Here is a 19,628-nt window from a genome sequence, read left to right as displayed (position 1 = left end):
AGTCAAGCAGAAAAGGTCAGATAAGGTGATGTTAGGGAAATGAACCCTAAGATATATATTCAGATGTTTTTCTTTTCTTTCATGCGATTGTTTCTAACACATTTATAAGCTTATTTCTTTGTTGCTTTGTATGTCCCTCCCCCACGGTATAACCCCTGCTTTCATTGTATTTGATGTTGGTATAATTTGTGGAGGGGAAGGGAAAAAACAATCGTTTAAATACGGACACAGGTGGACCCATTGCAACAATGAGATATACAAGTCCTTATGTTGAAAAGGAACTTTACAACTTTGGTGCAGGGGTGGGAGGGGAGGAGGATTGAGTGGGGGGGTAGGGAGGATGAGAAGGGATGGGAAGGGGAAACAAAGAGAAGGCTACAATGCTTGATAAGAAGTGTACTTATTATCTTGCCCATGTAATTGTAATCCTTCACAGTAAAAAAAAATACAAAAAAAAGATCCAAGAATTCAGATTTTCTCCTAGTCTTAATGTTCAGGCAGTTATATACCTAGAAAATGCCAGCACCAAAAACAGAGGTTTTTGTTCATTTCATTGTTTCTAGAGGGAACAGTGGTAGAGAGCCAATACAGGGACAGTGCTTATGTGGTTTACTGAAGCAGATGGATCCCAAGTGTACCATCTGACCTTCTGAAACACTCAAAGAAAACTTGATTCTATTAATAATAGGAAAGAAAATAAAATGAAATATAAAAAAGATAAAAGTAATGCAGTAGTAGGCATTTGATGGAAAGTCAACAGGCAGTTTGTAAGTTTTCTTATGTGCAAATAAATCCTCCAAGTAATGGAATAGCCAAAAGTGATTAATGAATGATTTAATAAGTAAGTCGGATGGAGGGCTCCATTTTATTTTAGTATTGAAAATTATAAAAGTCTTAATTTTGTATCCTAAAATATGGAGTATCCCTTTTATGTAATAAAGATTTCATAATGTCACCTTCACTAGCCTGAGATAATCTAATTTATTTATGTACTTATTTATCCATCTATTATTTACGTATTGTATATGTATATGTCTGATGGCCAGTGCTGGACATGAGCTCAAGGCCTAGGTGCTATCTCTGAGCTTTCATGTTCAAGATTAGCAATCTACCTACCACTTGAGCCACAGCTCCACTTCTGCCTTTTTGCTGGTTGATTAAAAATAAAATTCTCATGGACTTTCCTTCTTGAGCTGACTTCAAATTGGGATCCTTAGATCATAGCCTCAATGAGTAGCTAGGATTGCAGGCACGAGCCACTAGTGTCTTGCCTATATTTATTTATAGAATATGTAAAGTACTCTAATTATAAAACCAAAGAAGGATATATACATTATGACATATAAATGCTCATAATTACATATACTATATATACCATTAAATGGTTAACATAGATTCTGAAATTTATAGATGGAATTACAACAGGTATAACAGTAATAAATGCAGAATGATGTAAACATGCCCGTGTTGTCACTCAAACAATAGTGATACTTGTTTGGATGAAACAAATTAACTGAAAATTTCTTACATAAAACCTCACAATCTCTATATGGTAGTAAGATTTACAGAAAACAGGCTTACTTTATAACCATGTAAAATCATGTAATATTTTGATTTTGTATTACCCCTCTATAAAATATATGAAGCTTAGTTAGCTTCTAGGCTCGGTGAATTTGTAAATAGGTTTTCAAATTTCAGGTGAGTCACCTGAAATTTGTTCTGGAAAGAGTACAGATCTTTCTAATTTCTTTTACTTCTTTAAGAATGGACAAGTACCTTTGACTCACTCGCATGGATTGTTTGGGCAAGCTGAAGCTTGAGATAAATCAACTTATAAGGAGGGAAGGTTTATTTTGGCACACCGTTTCAGAGGTTCTGGTACATGATTGCTTGACCCTGTCACTTTGAGTATGTGTGCAGTACATCTTGGAGGGAGTACAGATAGAGACTGCTCACTTCATAGCAGCCAGGAAATCGAGAGGGAGAGATGGAATGGCTGGGGTCTTCAGATCCCCCAAGCACACATACATCCAATGATGTAATTTCCTACTACTGATTTCACTTTCTAAAAAATCCGACTACCCCTCAAAAGTGATTCAGGCCTTTAGTAAATGCCTTCAGGGACAATCAAGTTCCAGATTACAGCATTCCACTCTAGCCGACAAAGGCTCATGTCCATATCCCAATTCAAAACTCATTTAGTCTATCTTCCAGGCATCCCCAAAGTCTATTAACATTCCTAGCACTGCTCAGGAGGCCAAGTCTAGACTTCTTAGAGACTCAATACAAATTATTAGCTGGGTACTCTTTTTAAAAATATATGTATATACACCAGTCACCAGTGGCTCACACCTATAATCCTAGCTACTCAGGAGGCTGAGATCTGAGGATCACAGTTCGAAGCCAGCCCAGGCAGAATAGTTCCCATGAGACTCTTATCTCTAATTAACCACTCAAAAACCAGAAGTGGCACTGTGGCTCAATTGGTAGAGCACTAGCTTTGAACAAAAGATCTGAGGGACAGCACCCAAGCCCTGAGTTCAAGGTCCACACTAACAAAAAACAAAAAGAAAAAAAAATAATGCTTCCAAGATAAGATCAGACAGGGTAAATATTCCTGTTTGAAAAGGGAGAAGTAATGAACATAGCAAGGGCAGTCTGACCAGAGAAAATCTGTAACCCACCAGAGAAAGTCCTTCATATCTGCTGTCTTGAGCACCCATCACATGCATGCTGAGATATAAGCTCCAAAAGGACTTAAAGTACCCACTGTCTCAGTCTGGGCCTCCTTACCATTTGCATCCTTTCTTAGTAGGTGTTTCATGTTCCTGTTGTTGCTGACTTCCAAGATTCTTGTGGAAACTTTGGCTCTCTTTTCATATCTTCATGCATCCTCATTGGATGGGCTGTTTGCAGATACTGAGCTTGAAACATGATGCCTGTCACCTCTCAGGCTTTCTCTTGAAATCCCAGTGGAAGCCTCCAAGACTTCCTGACTCTTGTGTTCTGCATGAAATAATTTCATAGCAAAATGGTTCATATTCCTCCTTCATAGTTATGGTGATATTGGAAGATCTGTTTATTTGTAATTAAAAGTCCACCAATACAGAGGGAGAGAATGCCTTCAAGAATCCAACGTATATCCTACATAATTAAGAAGTATGAGGGAAGGAGAGGGTTAGGAGAGAGAGAGGTGAGAATATTTAAAGAGGTGACATTGGTCAAGATATATTGTATTCATAAAACTACTTTGTTAAATGTCAATTCCTTTGTACAACTACTTAAAGATAATAGTAAAAAAGAAAAATTGCTCTGTTTTCATTGACACATAAAACACAGTTACTTTCTGATTATGTAGCTGCACAATTTTATATTTGACAATAAGAATTTGATTATTGGGGAAACCATAATTGCCTGTGGAAAAAATACCACTAGAAATTTAAAGTCAAAAGCTATTGTTTTAGGTGGGAAAAAAAAAAGAATATATCTCTATCAAGTAAAGGAGGTCAAGTTCATCTTTGTACAGATTTTTATTAATTGAAAACATTGTATTAAATCTAGCTGTAAAATGCTTAAGCTGTCATCCTCAAAGAGCTACATTGGTATTTTAGCACTTTCCATTGTGTAGCTATTGTGCAAATAGGTTGTTTCTCAACAATGTCTTTACCAGATGATTTGTATCCTATTTAATCTGGCTTGACACACGTAATTCACAATAAAAATGTATTTGTAGGAATTTATATTCTAGTGGTACTTGATGAGTCTGTTTTTATTATTTTTAACACTTTCATAGGGTTGAATGAATGCCATTTTTAATTGTAGCACTTGTCAGTGTAAAGCATATGTATCTTTCACCCCCTTTTTCAACTCTGTTCTATATTCAGGAACTTGTTTTTGCAAAGTTTCTATTTCCTAAAATATTTCATACAGTGATACCGCAGACAAAAATATACTTTTTCTGTAGCCAAAATTAATTATATGCCCATTGATAAGGTACTTTGTCAGCTGTGATAGATTTCAGTATAATTAAGAACACTTTAGTTTTCTAACTATGGTACCTACTTGCAATAGTGTGTAATAGTGACCCTCTTTAATATAAATGTTCTGACATTTGAAAGTCTCATTACAAATTTAATCTTGTAATAAAGGAGAGTATGATTTTTACTTCTAGCCACATTATTCCAGTTATGAATATTAAATGTGTCTTGCCAAACCAGCTCTTCTATCATCATTTTTTTGTGTGCAGGCTGTTGAAATTCTTGTATTATTTCCTTATCTTCTCATGGAGGTTAGGAATGAGAAGGGGAGAATACAAGCTGAGGTTTTTCACTTTGCTTATATTACCTGCTTAGAATTATTTTTTAAAAAGTCAGTTGATAATATTTATCCCCAAAATTTCCTGTGAAAATCCTCCTGGGGAGTTTGTTCTTGACCAAAATAAAACTAAAGGTGGCATTCAAAAATTGGGTAGAGTTGCTAATTGAAGCCAAGTTGGTCTGGAGTTCAAACTTCTGTCCCCGGCTTTAACCATTAACTTGACTTTAGCAAAAGGCCAAACTTCTGATCAGGTTTCCTTACGTGTATAACATGACTGGTAATAATAACATGTAGTAAAGAATGTTACCATGAGAACTTAAAAGAACCAACGTATAATGTTCGATAGATAGATGCTAGATGGGGTTAGTAGTGGTACAGTGTTAGAAGCAGTAAAATCATGGAAAAAGGGAATACTGATTTATTCTCTAGTTTTTCATTTATATATATACAACACCAATTATAAGAAAACCAATTAACGCATTAACTGGTAATTGAATTACAATTGTGGCAAATTGTAGGCAATTTTTATCTTTGTTGAAGCCTTATGAATTTAGTTAAAGGACAGCAGCATTGAAATTCACAAAAGATTTTGTCTGGTTTTACAAAGAATTATATTTTTTCCATTGGTCTAACAACAAATATTACCTGTTAATTTTGGGGCTATTGAAGAAATTAATAAACTAACAGTACTAAAGACATTTATTGACTATTCACTCAGTATGATGCTGTGTGCAGGAGATATTAATATACTAATGGAGATAGATTTTTTCAAAATATATGTATTAAAGACTTTATATTTAATCATATAATATAATAAGTAGGCTTACTATAGTAGGCCCAATATGAAGAAATGGATTTCAGTTCTGGATAGGAAGCAAAGATCTGGTACTTTATATACAAGCAGAAAACTTGGGAGGGTGTGATATATATTTGGTTTTATTTCATCGTGACTTTTTTTATTGTGAAAATACTGTACAAAGGGGTTACAATTACATGGGCAAGATAATGAGTACATTTCTTATCAAGCATTGTAGCCTCCTCCTTTGTTTCCCCTTCCCATCCCATCTTTCCCCCTCCCCCCCAACCCTCCTCCCCCTCCCCTACCAAAGTTCTAAAGTTTGTTTTCGACATAAAGACTTGTACGTCTCATTGTTGCAATGGGTCCACCTGTATCCCTATTTAAACTATTTATTTTTTCCCTTCCCCTCCACAAATTATAACAACATCAAATACAGTGAAAGCAGGGGAGGGACATACAAAGCAACAAAGAAATAATCTTATAAATGTGCTAGAAACAATCGCATGAAAGAAAAAAAAAACATTTGAATACATATCTTAGGGTTCATTTCCCTAACATCAACTTATCTGACCTTTTCTGCTTGACTCAGACATATACTAGATATTGCAAATAAGGGAAACCATGGGACCTATGTTTCTTTGGGCCTGGCTTACTTAAATGACTTTCTTTTTAAACAATCACCATCTTTTGAGTCACATATGAGATTCATGCCATTCATTCACTCTTTCTTGTGGTCATTAATGTTACTTCATTAAAACAAATTTTAATACTATGCGCTGCCCCTCTAGGACAGTCTGAATGAGTTGCGTTGACATGTATGGCTGTGATACTAGTAAAGCAGTATCAACATTTTCCTATAAGAATTTCTGTTCTGTATATTTCACTTTTGTTATCATGAGAAAGTTCATTATTTCTTTTTTTCCCCAGCATATGTTTCTGTGGCTACATTTTATTAGCTGATTGGCATACTTTCACTGGAAAAAACAAAAAGAATTTTTCCTATGAAGTTTTGATTATACTTGTAAAACTATGCTAAAAATATATGAGGCATTTATGTAAAACAAAATATATGTAGATGAAGATTCATCAAAGAGAAATCTTTAGCTTATCATTTAAGTTCTTGTTATTGGCTTGTTCTATCAACAGCTAACATAATTATGCCCTATAATATTTGTAGTTCATATGTCTATCAGTATTTAAACATATTACTTAGCACTAATTCTTAATTACATATTCATCTTGATTATGAGAACACTTGGTATAAATTATTCACTAATATTGATTGGAAATAATGACCTCCTAATGTTGATATAAACAAGAGAGTAATTTCTACCTATTAATACTGGACAAGGTTAATTTTGCTTGTCCCTTTATAGTAATGAATCACAAATGCAAATTGACACTTATCCCTAAGCAAACAAGGATGTTATCTAAATTAAAACAAGATGGAGTAAGACACATGTTCATTATACTAAAAGTAGTAGTTTGCGATTTTATCTGAAGGAAAATCTCAGTTGCATACAAACTAGTATTCCAGCACTGGTGAACTTAGATGATAAATTTTACTATGTGCTTAATTGTTGTATCCTCTTACATGTACTTCACTATTACTGTCAATGTAACATATAATAATAGGTATATATATAGTTATACATGGAACTTTTTGAATGGATTAAAAAAATTACAATCATAAAACAAACATTTTCTTCATGTTCTTTTAGTTTCATTTGGGTTTTGTGTTTGCAGAGCGCCCTCTTCACTACACTGAAAATGTTTTGGAGCAGGTGCTTCAGTGGAGTTCATTAGCTGAACCTGGCTCTGCGTATCTTGTGGTGAAGAGATTCTTAACGACTGACACAATTAAACACTGCAGAGGTGAGGTTCCATTGCTTCCCCTCTCACAGGCTTGGAAATTCAAGTGATTACAGAATAATTATTAAGGGACAAGTGGTGTTTGAAAATACAAAAAAAAAAAAAAGAAAGAGTACCCAAATACAGAATCTCATTACTGTAAAGAAGAAGAAAATACAGACAAGGGAGAAAATTCCCTGGCTCATGGCGGCATTTGGCTAATTTGCGGGTATAAGTTAAAGTGTGGGAACAGAATGGTTCATGTTTTCAAAGGTTGTTTTTGCCCTACTTGTTTTTGCCTGCTAACATGTGTCCCACCTTTAGATTGATGGTGAGTAGTTTCCTTGAATTACATATAATTTGGGGGGTTTTCTGGCTGTTGACCATGTACAAGTTATACAGGCTTTGAAGTTGATTGGGTTTCTCACTTTTTCTGCGATACTGATATTGAAAAACAAGTAAATATGAAATATAGCACTTCCAACAAGTATACCTACCATCTCATAGGGAAGAAACTACACATGGTTCGGTTCATTGTGAAGTTAGCCAGCACAGTGAGCTCTGTCACACAGTCCCGGGCAAGTATGAGATAACAGAACTTTATTTTTATTTATTTTTGTGTGTGTGTGTGTGAAACTTTCACTTTTCTGTTCTGGAATTATCTATGTCAGCTTAGAAAAAATTTCAGTCTGCCTCACATATAAAAACCAGTTACCAAAGCAAAGAGTTAAAGATTTTTTTAGTATATAATTCACCATAACTTTAATAATATTAATAGCCCTTAATGTTTATTAATCACATCATTATCAAGTTTTCTAGATTCTGAATCAGATTTAAACATTCAAAAATGCCCTTTTAAGCTCTCTTGGTGTTTTTAAGTGAGGAAAATGGAAGATGAGATTAGGTAAGTAAATTTCCCTAGATTACAGGGAGAACATAATTGGTCTGTTTGTCAGAATTTTTTTTGAGAGTTGGGAAGTTGGCATGGCTATAAATTGCTATAAGCTTTTTCAGATTGAATACAGGTACTTCAACTAATAGTTGTACACCGAGCTCTTAATTGTATTAAAATTTAACTGATAAATTCTGATTTCATAGTACTGTCCGTATATTATACTTACGTGCAAGTACTTTTACAAAATGCAATCTTTTTTTTTTTTTTATTTTTTTGGGGGTCCGGTCGTGGGGCCTGAACTCTGGGCCTGGTGCTGTCCCTCAGCTCTTCAGCTCAAGGCTAGCGCTCTACCCCTTGAGCCACAGTGCCACTTCCGGCTTTTTTCTTTTTGCTTATGTAGTGCTGAGGAATTGAACCCAGAGCCTCATGCATGCAAGGCAAGTGCTCTACCACTGAGCCACCTTCCCAGCCCTGCAATCTGTTCTTATGAGCACCTAAATCATCCAAACAGGTTTTAGTCATTTTGCCATAGAAGGTTATTTTTTCAGAGACCTTTATCTTCTTTTAATGATTTTGATCTACATCCATGCCATACTTTCTGAAAGACTACAAGAAGAATTCTCTGTAGTTATTTGAGTGTGTCATGTATCTCTTGGGTAGGGGAGCTTATTGATGTCCTTAATGGGGATATTTTGTGATAGATTCTGGGTAGTTCAGGTATTTATTCTATGTTGTGTTGGCTAATGTATCCTAAATCAATAACAAATACCCACCTACTCCTATTCCAGAATCATTGTTCCATTTAATATTTCTATACCCAGCAAGTGGGCCATGGGGATCTAGAAGGAAATTAATGAAAGTAGAACAAATGTGATTTCTTTGACAGTTTATTAGAAGAAAATCTGGAATCATCTCAGAAACAATTGTTCTTCAAAGCAGAAATGTATTTCATTACCTTTTTTCCATTCTTAAGATTTTTTTTAGTCTATTAATAGGGCCAAGTGGAAATCTGCAATTTGAAAACAAGAGTATCTAAGTAACACATAGCTAATGTATAACATGTTAAAACAGAAAGTTGGGCTGGAATCTAGATCAATGAGTATTGGTCAAATTGCATGAGGACCTCTCTTCAAGCCAAGACACAAAAAAAATAAAAGCAAAATGCAAAACATTTTACAAGATCCTTTGCAGTCTGCTTCCTCCCTTCACATTTCTCTTTATGTCCTTGTCCCTAAATCTCTACCACATATATATATATATGTATATATATATATATATATGTATATACATCTATATCTACACACACACACACTCATATATATATATATATATATATATATATATATATATATATATATACTATTGTTTGCATTTTATTAACTTAGCATATTACCGTATGGAATAAATTTTTCCTTAGCATATGGAATAAATTATACTTTGTACTTTTCTTTGATAAATTGCTTCCAATATTTTTTCCCTTACCCAAGTATTTTATCATTGTATAAGTATTTGCTAAAGTTTAGGAGTTTAAATTTCTTCATTATTCTCACTAATCTGACTAATTTTAAAATAGAGACGTTTTAACAAGGATAGGTTTGGGTTATAATCACCCAACATTTAATATTTGCTTAATCATTTTTAGGTAATGAGATAGCATTCTTGACTTTTACAGAAGTACATAGGAGTAGCAGAGTTTTCTGTTGATGTCTTAAAATCAGTTCTGTGTTTTTTAAAAGCAGCATTTTATTCAGAAACATTTGTGTCATTGCCATTATCCTAATGAGGAGTTAATTAACTTGAAAAGAAATATAATAGTCCTCAAATTCCATCTCTACTTTGTCGTTTAAAAGCTAAGACATTTAGGCATAATGAAACTTCATTTAGCTGCTATTTAAACTTTGTCATAGCTATTCTTACTAGACTATCTTTTTATCATTATCCTTTATAGTAAACTCTCCAAATTTGGCCTTCTGAAAGGCTCTGGAAGAATTTTATGTTGCAAAAGTCTAATTTTTATCATTAAAGTTCTTTAAAACTACAGTAGAATTTCAGTTAGGAGAATAAAAATCTTAATTTATATAAGAAAGCCATATTTAAACTTACAACTTAAGTGTAAAACCCTGTTTTGTTTGTCCATTTAAGTGGCTACATATGTCAGACGCATTTGAAACTTAAAACAGAATGCAGCTGCTCTTTACAGATAAATCCAGACTTGGAAATTAAGCCCTTCACTACCAGTAGAATTAAAAGAATCTTTCTGCAACAATAATGCGAGTCTATACATTATAGTTTAACAGAATTTATTCACATTTCACTCCTTATCAGATCTTCTTGTTAAATGCAAGGATGTGAAAAACAGGCTGAAGGTTAAAACCTAGATCACTTAGGAGGAAGGGTTATCTTGGAAATTAAATTACAGTCATTGGTATTCACTATAGATTATGAATGTCCTGATTTTTTCTGATAGTATAATTCTATGGAGAGAAAACCAATGGGTGAGGCTTATTAGCTTTCTTTTTCATGCAGGAATTTAATGTAGAAAATGTAAAGGATTGTTAACCATTATCTTTACCCAGAAGGAAAAGAAAATCTAAATGTCTTAAGTCTAAATGTCTCCTTGTGAGACTTGCAAATACAGCATATAATAAATAACTGTTTTAGCCAAGATGTTTATAGAAAGCTTTCAACCATAGAAAATAGTTCAAAGAGATCATTACTGACATCTCTTCAAACACTGCAAGTCTCTTATTCAAGGCAATATTATTGTTTGCTTATGTTTTATTGTCTTGGTATAGAAGACACAAGTCTGTGTTTAATATTAAGTGAACTGAATTCTAATTCTAAGATGGCTACTTTTGAAACTGGACAAATTAACAGCAAAAGCTGTAATTTTCTTGGTTATAAAATGATTTCCTACTTAGGAAAGTTTCAGGAGAATCATAGAAGCTGATATATACAAGCTCTTTGAAAACTGCAGTATTATCTTGGTATGCCATAGGAGCAGGCTGAAAACTACAGCCTAATTTAATATAAAAATCTGTTGTGCTGTTTGTTTTAAACCAATTTATTGAAATTTGCTGTAATAATAAAACTAGAGAAATAGTTTTCTGCCTTTTATAATTAGCTGTACTGTCAACAAAATGGTAAAGAATCTCTGGCTCTTTAGAGTTCTGTGCCAGTATACTTGTTTGACTACTTATAGATATCTAAGTATAGCAAAGTGTCAGGAGGCTGCTAACCTGTGAACAAGTTCTTCTATACAAATTGAAAATCAGATTGGAAAGGACAAGTGGATTTGAATTTATTATTTTTCTATTATTATTTAATTTTATATACCCAAAATATAACCATTACAACATGTAATCAGTATGTAGAGTATTGATTTCAAATGTAGAATATTTCCTTTTTTCTTTGAATGAAGTCTTCAAGCTCTGGTATATGTTTTACAATGCTAGCACACTTGGTTGAGATTAACCACATTACATATGCTTCCATCCCAGGGATAATGGGACATCATTGGCAAACCTGCGCATAATAAAAAACTGTTTCTGACAATGATGCTCCTAGATGCTCACCTTAGGCTGCCTCATGGCAAAAATACAGTGATTAAATTAACAAAAATGAAAATATATACATGGTTTATTTTGTATTCCAAACAAGTGAAAATGGACCCAACTCACAAAAATAATGCTATCTTTCATAGATACAAGCATCAAAGAAGGAGTCTTGAAAATAAAAGAAGAGCCCTCTAAAATTCTATCTGGAAATAAGTTTCAAGATCGCTATTTTGTTCTACGAGATGGACATCTCTTTCTATACAAGGATCCGAAGGTAATGTTAAAAACAGGATTTGAACATGTGCACGTCTTGTGTGGTTCACAATATTCTTATATTATATTCCTCCCTGCCATCTCTCTTGAGGTCATTGTAGAAAATAAAATGCATGGTAAGCTGACTTTTTTCAGCACTCTGAGATATGATATTAATGGTCAGTAATGTAGTGGCTAACCCCTTAAAAAAATTTTAGGGCATAGAATGACTTAGCCTTGAAGACAATTGTAATGTGGTTTTATAGAAACTAGCATCTAAAACTGCATTCTGACCAATAAAATTGAGAGAATGCATAATACCTTGAAGGCAAAGGAAGCTTAAGTTGAGCTAATGGAAATTAATGAAAAGTAGCTTTGAAAGCAAAACCTGGAGTTTATAATAAATCATTCTTGTACACTTGAATAAATGGACTTGTGTCATCTTATTAACTGAATCTTACAGAATATTCCCTGTAAGTTTGAATTGCCTAAAAGCTTTTATAAAACAATGGTAGACTAGAGATAAAAGCTAGAATTAAAAAAAACAGATAAATAATGTAGGTAGAAGAGTATTGATGTTAACATCTGAAAATCCCATCTCTAGTTGTGAGTATTGATGTTAACATCTGAAAATCCCATCTCTGCTAACAGCTAGTTGTTTTGCCATGATGATACTGTGGACAGGTTGTTCTAATGCTTAAATAAAATATATGTAAAAGTACTTGATATATATATATATATATATATATATATATATATATATATATATTCTGTATATATGCCATATATACAGAGAGAGTAGCTTGTTTCTCAAAAGACATAACTGAGAATATGAATAGGTAATGTCAGGCTGAACAAATTTATTTGTGTTTTATAAATCTGAGGAAAGGACTTGTGTAGGATATAAAGAACCATACAAATGAGCAATAGGAAGATAATCCTATAAACATTTGGGCTAAGGATACAACAGAAACTGTATGCAGGAAGTTGTAGAAATGACTTACAAGTCTTTGAGCCAGAAACACTTAACGTCGTTAATCATCAGGAAATTAAAAGTATAATATATTGTTTTGTGCTTGTTGGTATTATGATTAAAAACACTCTTGACAACTTCAGCATTTAAAGAAGTAATTAGAATTCTCATCAGGTTTTAGTGGAGGATAAAATTGTACAGTTACTATATAGAAATATCTAGAAGTTATTTTATTCATCTATTTTCTCCTTAATTCAGCAGTGCCATTCCTAAGTGTTAGGTCCATGAACACATTGTAACCAGCTTATTTATTAGCAACTTTAACTTTTAAAAGCTAATGCTTGGAAATATTCCAAATGTCCATATATAGATTGATATATTTATATAAAAGAATATATGTATATATATGAATCTTTCATTGAGATAAGGTCTAACTCTTTGGCTTAGGGAAGACTAAGCCTCACTATGTAGCTCAGGCTGGGCTTGCACTCTTGATCCTCTTGCTTCAACCTCTTGAATGTTGGATTACAGGTATTTACCACCACACCTTGCCCAAAATGAATGAGTTCCAATACATGCAGCATTGGTCACTCTTCTAAACTTGGATGAGCAAAAGAAAGCATGTTACCAAATAGAGAACCATATGCAAAACCTTCCTATGGTCTTAGAGATCAGAATGGTTTTGCCCAGGCCATATAGAAAAGTTGACTTAGGATTTCCAGGGAAAAGATCCATAGGCTACTTTCTAGAAATGGTCTCTGTCCTGTTTTGGATGGTGATCACTTGGGTGGAAAGTCTACTGCTTTGAGATTGGAAGATTAACGAAGCAATTAATTACTTTACAAGCAAAATGAAAGTAGGACCTGGGTATTACTGGATGTTAATACTTACTTGAGTAGACATTGCCAATTCTATATGAACAGCCAACACCTCACTGTGTTCTATGTAAGAAAGGACTAGAATACATCTGTTAATGTAAATGGTGGATGGCGGAAGAGCGCTAGATAGCTTTTCAAAAGCTGCAGCCTATTCAGGTATCAGTGGCTCAAACCTGGAATCCCAGTTACTTGAGAGGTTGTTATCAGCAGATTACAGTTTGAAGCCAACTGGGTCAAGAAAGTCCAGGAGACTTTCATCTCCCATTAACCATCTAAGCTGGAAAGGTAGGTGTGGCTCAAGTGGTTGAGTGCCAGCCTTGAGTAAAAAATGCTAGAGGACAATGCACCGGTTCTGAGTTTAAGCCCCAGATATTTTTAATCCCATCAGGGCACTGATATCTTCAATTGTGCCCCACAAAAGGCTACTAGAACAGCTTGTGTCAGTGGTGATCACCCCAGCTTGCTTACAGCTGGCTGTTGTCTGTGAAGCAGAGGTCTAGGCATTCTACTTGTATTATGTCATGTTACTATTAGGATCACCAAATGAAATCAGTACTGTTACTATTCCTTCTTTGCATATGAAGAATCAGGTACAGAGATGGCACAAAACTTGTCCAGGATTGCATAAAAAGTAAGAGGGTGAATCAGAATCCATTCCCAGGTATCAGATTTGAAAGGTTCCAGTAAAAAAATTTACTAAGGAAACTTATTAAGCTTACATTACTTCAGCTGACAAAATATTTTTGAAAGCGGATGGGTCCTTTTCACTTAAATAGTACCAAACATCTTACAATATCATTATGCATACAACTCAGGTGTTTATAGTATTTTCCCTGAAGCTCATGTAAACTTAATATCTGCCACAAGGGAACATTTGTGGAACAATGACAACTCTTACATATGGGTTGGGTTGTCACTGTGAGATAAAGAATTTCATATTCCTTAACAATGTATTTTGTTTTTAGAGTTCTTGATTTTTGCTGTTCTAACTGGAGTGAGGTGATATCTCAATGTTGTTTTGATTTGCATTTCTTTTATGGCTAGGGATGTTGAACATTTCTTCATGTGTCTATTGGCCATCCTTCTTTCTTCTTCAGAGAAGCTTCTCTTTAAGTCTTTCGCCCACTTACTTATTGGGCAGTTGTTTCTTTGAGGATTTGTTGTTGGGTGGTTTAATTTTTTGAGTTCCAAGTATATTTTAGATATGAGACCCTTGTCCGTTTTATGGCTAGTAAAGATCTTCTCCCAGTCCGTGGGCTTTCTATTGATCTTGCTAGCTATGTCATTTGCCCTGCAGAAGCTCTGCAACCTTATACAATCCCATTTGTCCAACCTTTCTTTGATTTGTTGTGTTTCCGGGTCTCTAGTCAGAAAATTTCGGCCTGAGCCAAGGAGACCCAGGGTTTCTCCTATTCCATCCTGTAATGTTTTCAGAGTGTCTGCTTTGAGTTCAAGGTCTTTGATCCATTTGGAGTTGATTCTGGTGCAGGGTGATATATAAGGATCTAGCTTTAGTTTAAGAATCACCCTGCTTGAAGATATTTATATAGTACTGCTAATGCAGTGCAAATTCAAGAGCCTTTCAAAAAGACAGTATTCCTTCAGGACATAGAACATATTTTTTTAGTGACCACAAATTATTCTATTTGTAGCCTAATTATTAAGTACTTGAGAATTTCTATTGCATATCTGTCAGGATAAATTAATGCAGCTGATCCTCTGATTTTTCCCATGGTGGAAGTTAGATTAGAGATGTAGTTCCTTTAAACTCATAATGTTATTACTTTCAGCAATTTTTTTGCTGGTTATATTTTTCTTTTTATTGTGAAGATACCGTCTAGAGGGGTTACAATTACATGGGCAAGATAATGAGTACATTTCTTATCAAGCATTGTTGCCTCCTCCTTTGTTTCCCCTTCCCATCCCTTCCCATCTCCCACCTCCCCACACACACCAGCCTACTCCCCACTCCCAAAGTTGTAAAGTTCATTTTTCGACATAATAACTTGTACATCTCATTGTAGCAATGGGTTGCTGGTTATATTTTCATGCCACAGTTTTGTTCTTGTTAATGTTAATGGATAAGACAATACCAGTGTTAACGTTATAAGTAACTGAATAGTAATCAATAGTAAAATACCTCAACTTGTTTGAGCAAAGATTTAGCTGTTTTGGTAGTTTCCATTAATATATGTGTGATTGTATATATTTAAAAGATGACTTACTGAGAAGTAAGTGGAAATTACAAATTGAGAAGTATATTTAAAGCGACTTTGTGTTAATTAGAAATAATTTATGAATGTTCATTAACAACAAATTAGGATAATACACAGGGGAAGATATATTTTGTTTTGCATGTTTTCCCTGCATGGAAAACGTTAATTAAAATGTTTTCAGGCTTGATTTACATGAAAGGTGAGAGGTTTCAGAGAATATTACCATTACACTGCTAATAGTGTGAAAAAAGCAAATGAGGTAAGGGGAGTTGTTAACAGTCCCATGCACTAATAAACAAACCCATTTTAGCCACAGGAGTAATTTTTCAAGTGCATTCATTTAATTGGCTCAATTAAAAACTTTACTTTGAAATGCAGTGACTAAAGCAACACAAAGCACACTTCCTGTCTAATATATTGAACTTTTGGACAAATTTATCCAGAAATTACACATAACCAAAGGAGAATATTATAGTATCACAACAGTAAATTTGTCTTGTCACATAGGTTTACTTTGAGAAAACTCCCCTTGAGTATCTTTGCAATTCATCCTATAGTATATTTGGTTTAAAGACTGAAACAAAGACATTGTTTTCACAATCCTTGGGTCTTCTCTCTGTTTAGGTCTTTGCTTTCCTTTGCATGCTGGTGGAGGTTTGAGACTTTGTTGTTACTTCCACCTCTTACTCTGTTACCCAAAGGTCTACACACTGTGGGCAATCCTGAGTTTATCAGGCTCCTGTATAAATAAAGGCACAGTGTTTCTCAAATACACAGGCATTGTTCTTCTGGTACTGTTGAAGTTGCTGCTTTTTAGTCTCCCTGCTGTCATTCATGGTTGCTGCTATGTCTGAGGGAACAGCTTAGCCTTAGCTAAGTTGATTCAGCCTCTGATAAAGGTGGACATAAATCATTCATTCCTATTGGCCAGTTATCTGCTTCTTAGTATCCTTTGGTAGTGTACTTAACTAAGAGACAGAGTTGACTATCTATACAAGACAGTTCAGATTGTTAAAAATGGTCTTCCTTCAAATTAAGCAAGTTACCTGGCCACAACGTTCAAATAGCTGCTGGTATTTAATGAAAATATAAAGACAATCACAGAATCTGTTGAATGACATATTATTTTTTTTTCCCTCGTAGAGCAGTAAACCTGACAAAATGTTTTCTCTCAGTTCGATGAAGTTTTATCTTGGTGTGAAAAAGAAAATGAAGCCACCTACAAGGTAATGTCTGGAGGAAAAGGAGAGGAGACAGAAGGGAGGGGAAGAAGCGTGTTGAAGGATTTAGGCCTTAGTAGCCTGAGCTTTACTTTTATCTCACGTCTCTCGTGGGAAGTTCCTTAGGTTGCTTCATAGGTGACAGTGTCCTTTGGCAGACTGAGAAACTTGTGGGCATAGATAAGGATGGGTGACGTTTTCACTGAGAGGAAGACCATATCCTTGGTGAATGCTGCCCCCTGTGTAGAGTAGGAAATCTGAGAAGGCCCTGACATCTTAAAAGGACATGGCCTCTTCTGTAAGTCAGTCCTTGATTACGTACATCACTGTCTGAGACCTAAAGGGAGTGTTCTAGGAAAGTCTGTGCCCAGTCAAATAAATGCTGCCCCATGACTCCTGACCTTCAGAATGTGTTTGGGGCCTGGCTCTGTAATTTGCCCTTTACATGCGCCAAATCTGTCACTAAGCCCACAGCATATGGATGGTGGGATGTGCACCTGCCATCTTGCATGTGGGGTACCTCACTTGGTTCACCCCAACATTTAGTTTGTGTCCCCAAGCTTTTCTTAATCAAAAATCACTTTGATTAGTTCACTAATGATCACACGGATACTTTTCCTAGTATATCACGAAGCATTTTAATGAATTGTTGGTGCTTCCCTGTAGGAGTCCATTACTGAAAGGGTCCTTGATTTTGCCTCACCGCTTCATTTCCAAGCTCAGTGTATGTGTGTTGCGATTAGCCATTTTGTGGATATTCGTCTACAAAATAACAAGTTCCTTAGGGAGCCTACTTACGGTGATCTAAAGCTAATAAATTAAGACAACCGTTTCTGGAAATGGCAGTAAGAGGCGCTACCTCACTGTTTCCGAGGCTCCAGGGCCTGGTGCCTGCACAGGTTCAGTTCTGGTGAGAGTACTCTCAGCTACATCGCACCGTGACACCTGGCGATGGTAGAAGCCTATGCAGGTGCTAGTGAGCCCATCTGTGGTCACTGTTTCATAACAGCCCTAGAAGAACTTCCAGAAGACTCTATAAGAACTACATTAATCTCTTCCAGGTGTCATTCCCCTCAACTAAGGACCTCTCACTATGCTGGTTCTTTATGTTGAAAGTGAATCATCCCAGAAGCCACATTTTGGGATATGAAATATTGGAGTCTTTATGATACAGTTAACAGGCTGCAGGCAGCCAGTTGTTACCAAAGGCCTGCAGCCTCCAAATACACATAATACAGCTAGGAAATGGGCTAAAGAGGAAAGAAAGAAACAATACCGACAATTAATTCAGCTCCCATGGAGAACTGAATTGGGATACCATGATGACTGGAGACAAGCCAGGGGACAGGACAAAGGACACAATCATGGAGACACACATGGCATAGCTTCCCAGCGGCTCGGCTGGTCCAGGCCTAAATAGGTTGGTACAGGGGGCAGATCCACAGGAAATTCCCAGTACCAGGCAGTGGACTGACAGATTCAGTAACCTATTAGCCAAGTGTCCAGCTCTGCCTCCAGCATTCCGGGCACACCCATCACCTGGGAGGTGGGTGTTGAGCAGGGGGTTTCTTTCCCCAGGCATGAAGACAAGATGCCAGACCGTACAATCCATCATGTGGCCAATATGGTTCCTGCCAGACCTGACCTCTTCACTTCACTTAAAGGCTCATCACCTTACCCCTCAGAGATTTTCCCCATTTTCCCATTCCAAAGCTCTTGCCATCTGTCTCCTTTTTGCCTGCATAAATTTGTAGTCATATCATACGACATTTAGCATTTATTTTTAGATAACTATACCTGTTGAATGGTCATGTTTTTGGAAATCGGTTCCTTTATACAATTTCGCCATTAAGCCCCATTTCCATGCCATTTAAAATTGTTTGCAGCCTTGTAAATATTATCTTTTTAAAATAGATTCTTTGTATTTCTTCCTATGTGATACAGTTGGGGATTGACTGCATATTCTGAAAAGCATCACTGGTAAGTTTGTTTTATATGCAAAAGAATAACTTCATTGTTTAATGCATAGAACTGCTGACAGAAAATGCTCTAACTACAAGAATTTAAAAATAGTTTCCAAATACTCAGTCTGAGAAGAGGAAAAGAGATTTGTATCGGGTTCAGGTCTGTTTCCATCTTATGTATCTTTTTATACATTGTCTTCTAAGAGAAACTGCATCTGATTTCTCCCATGGATACTATATGACTGTGGAATTCAGGTTTTAAAAGATAAGTAGGCAGTGTTACATAAAGGATAAGAACTAGCTTAGTAACATTTAAAACCGAAAAACACAAATCCTTGGCTCAAGCTTGTTCATGTGTCCTTCTTTCCACTGAAGTCACCCACTTCCTGCCAGTCTTGCTTTGTATCCTCCCTGGGCTGCTGTGTCTTCGCAATCACTAAGCCACATTGGGTCTCTTCAGTATCCTTTCATCTACCCATAGCCTGTGTCCTCAGGGCCATGTCTTTTTTTTTTTTTTTTTTGGTTATGGGGCTTGAACTCTGGGCCTGGGCGCTGTCCCTCAGCTCTTCAGCTCAAGGCTAGCACTCTACCACTTGAGCTACAGCGCCACTTAGGGTTTTCTGGTCATTTATTGGAGATAAGAGTTTCACAGACTTTCCTGCCCAGGCTGGCTTTGAACCGCAATCCTCAGATCTCAGCCTCCTGA

General features: G+C 35.6%; 1 protein-coding gene across 2 annotated transcripts in view; it reads left to right on the top strand.

The window, feature by feature from the left end:
- Positions 1–19,628, top strand: part of Arap2 (ArfGAP with RhoGAP domain, ankyrin repeat and PH domain 2) — a 138,664-nt gene that overhangs the window by 105,698 nt on the left and 13,338 nt on the right. For both annotated transcript variants that reach the window (XM_042678252.1, XM_042678251.1), the window contains 4 exons: positions 6,863–6,991; positions 11,566–11,693; positions 16,882–16,964; positions 18,903–18,938. In XM_042678252.1, coding sequence (XP_042534186.1) covers positions 6,863–6,991; positions 11,566–11,693; positions 16,882–16,964; positions 18,903–18,938 — 376 coding nt within the window. The remainder of the gene's footprint in view (positions 1–6,862; positions 6,992–11,565; positions 11,694–16,881; positions 16,965–18,902; positions 18,939–19,628) is intronic.

The sequence above is a fragment of the Dipodomys spectabilis genome, unplaced genomic scaffold (genome assembly GCF_019054845.1).
Source record: "Dipodomys spectabilis isolate Male_0828 unplaced genomic scaffold, ASM1905484v1 ptg000043l, whole genome shotgun sequence".
Classification (NCBI taxonomy): Eukaryota; Metazoa; Chordata; class Mammalia; order Rodentia; family Heteromyidae; genus Dipodomys; species Dipodomys spectabilis.
This window is presented reverse-complemented; position numbering and strand designations above follow the sequence as displayed.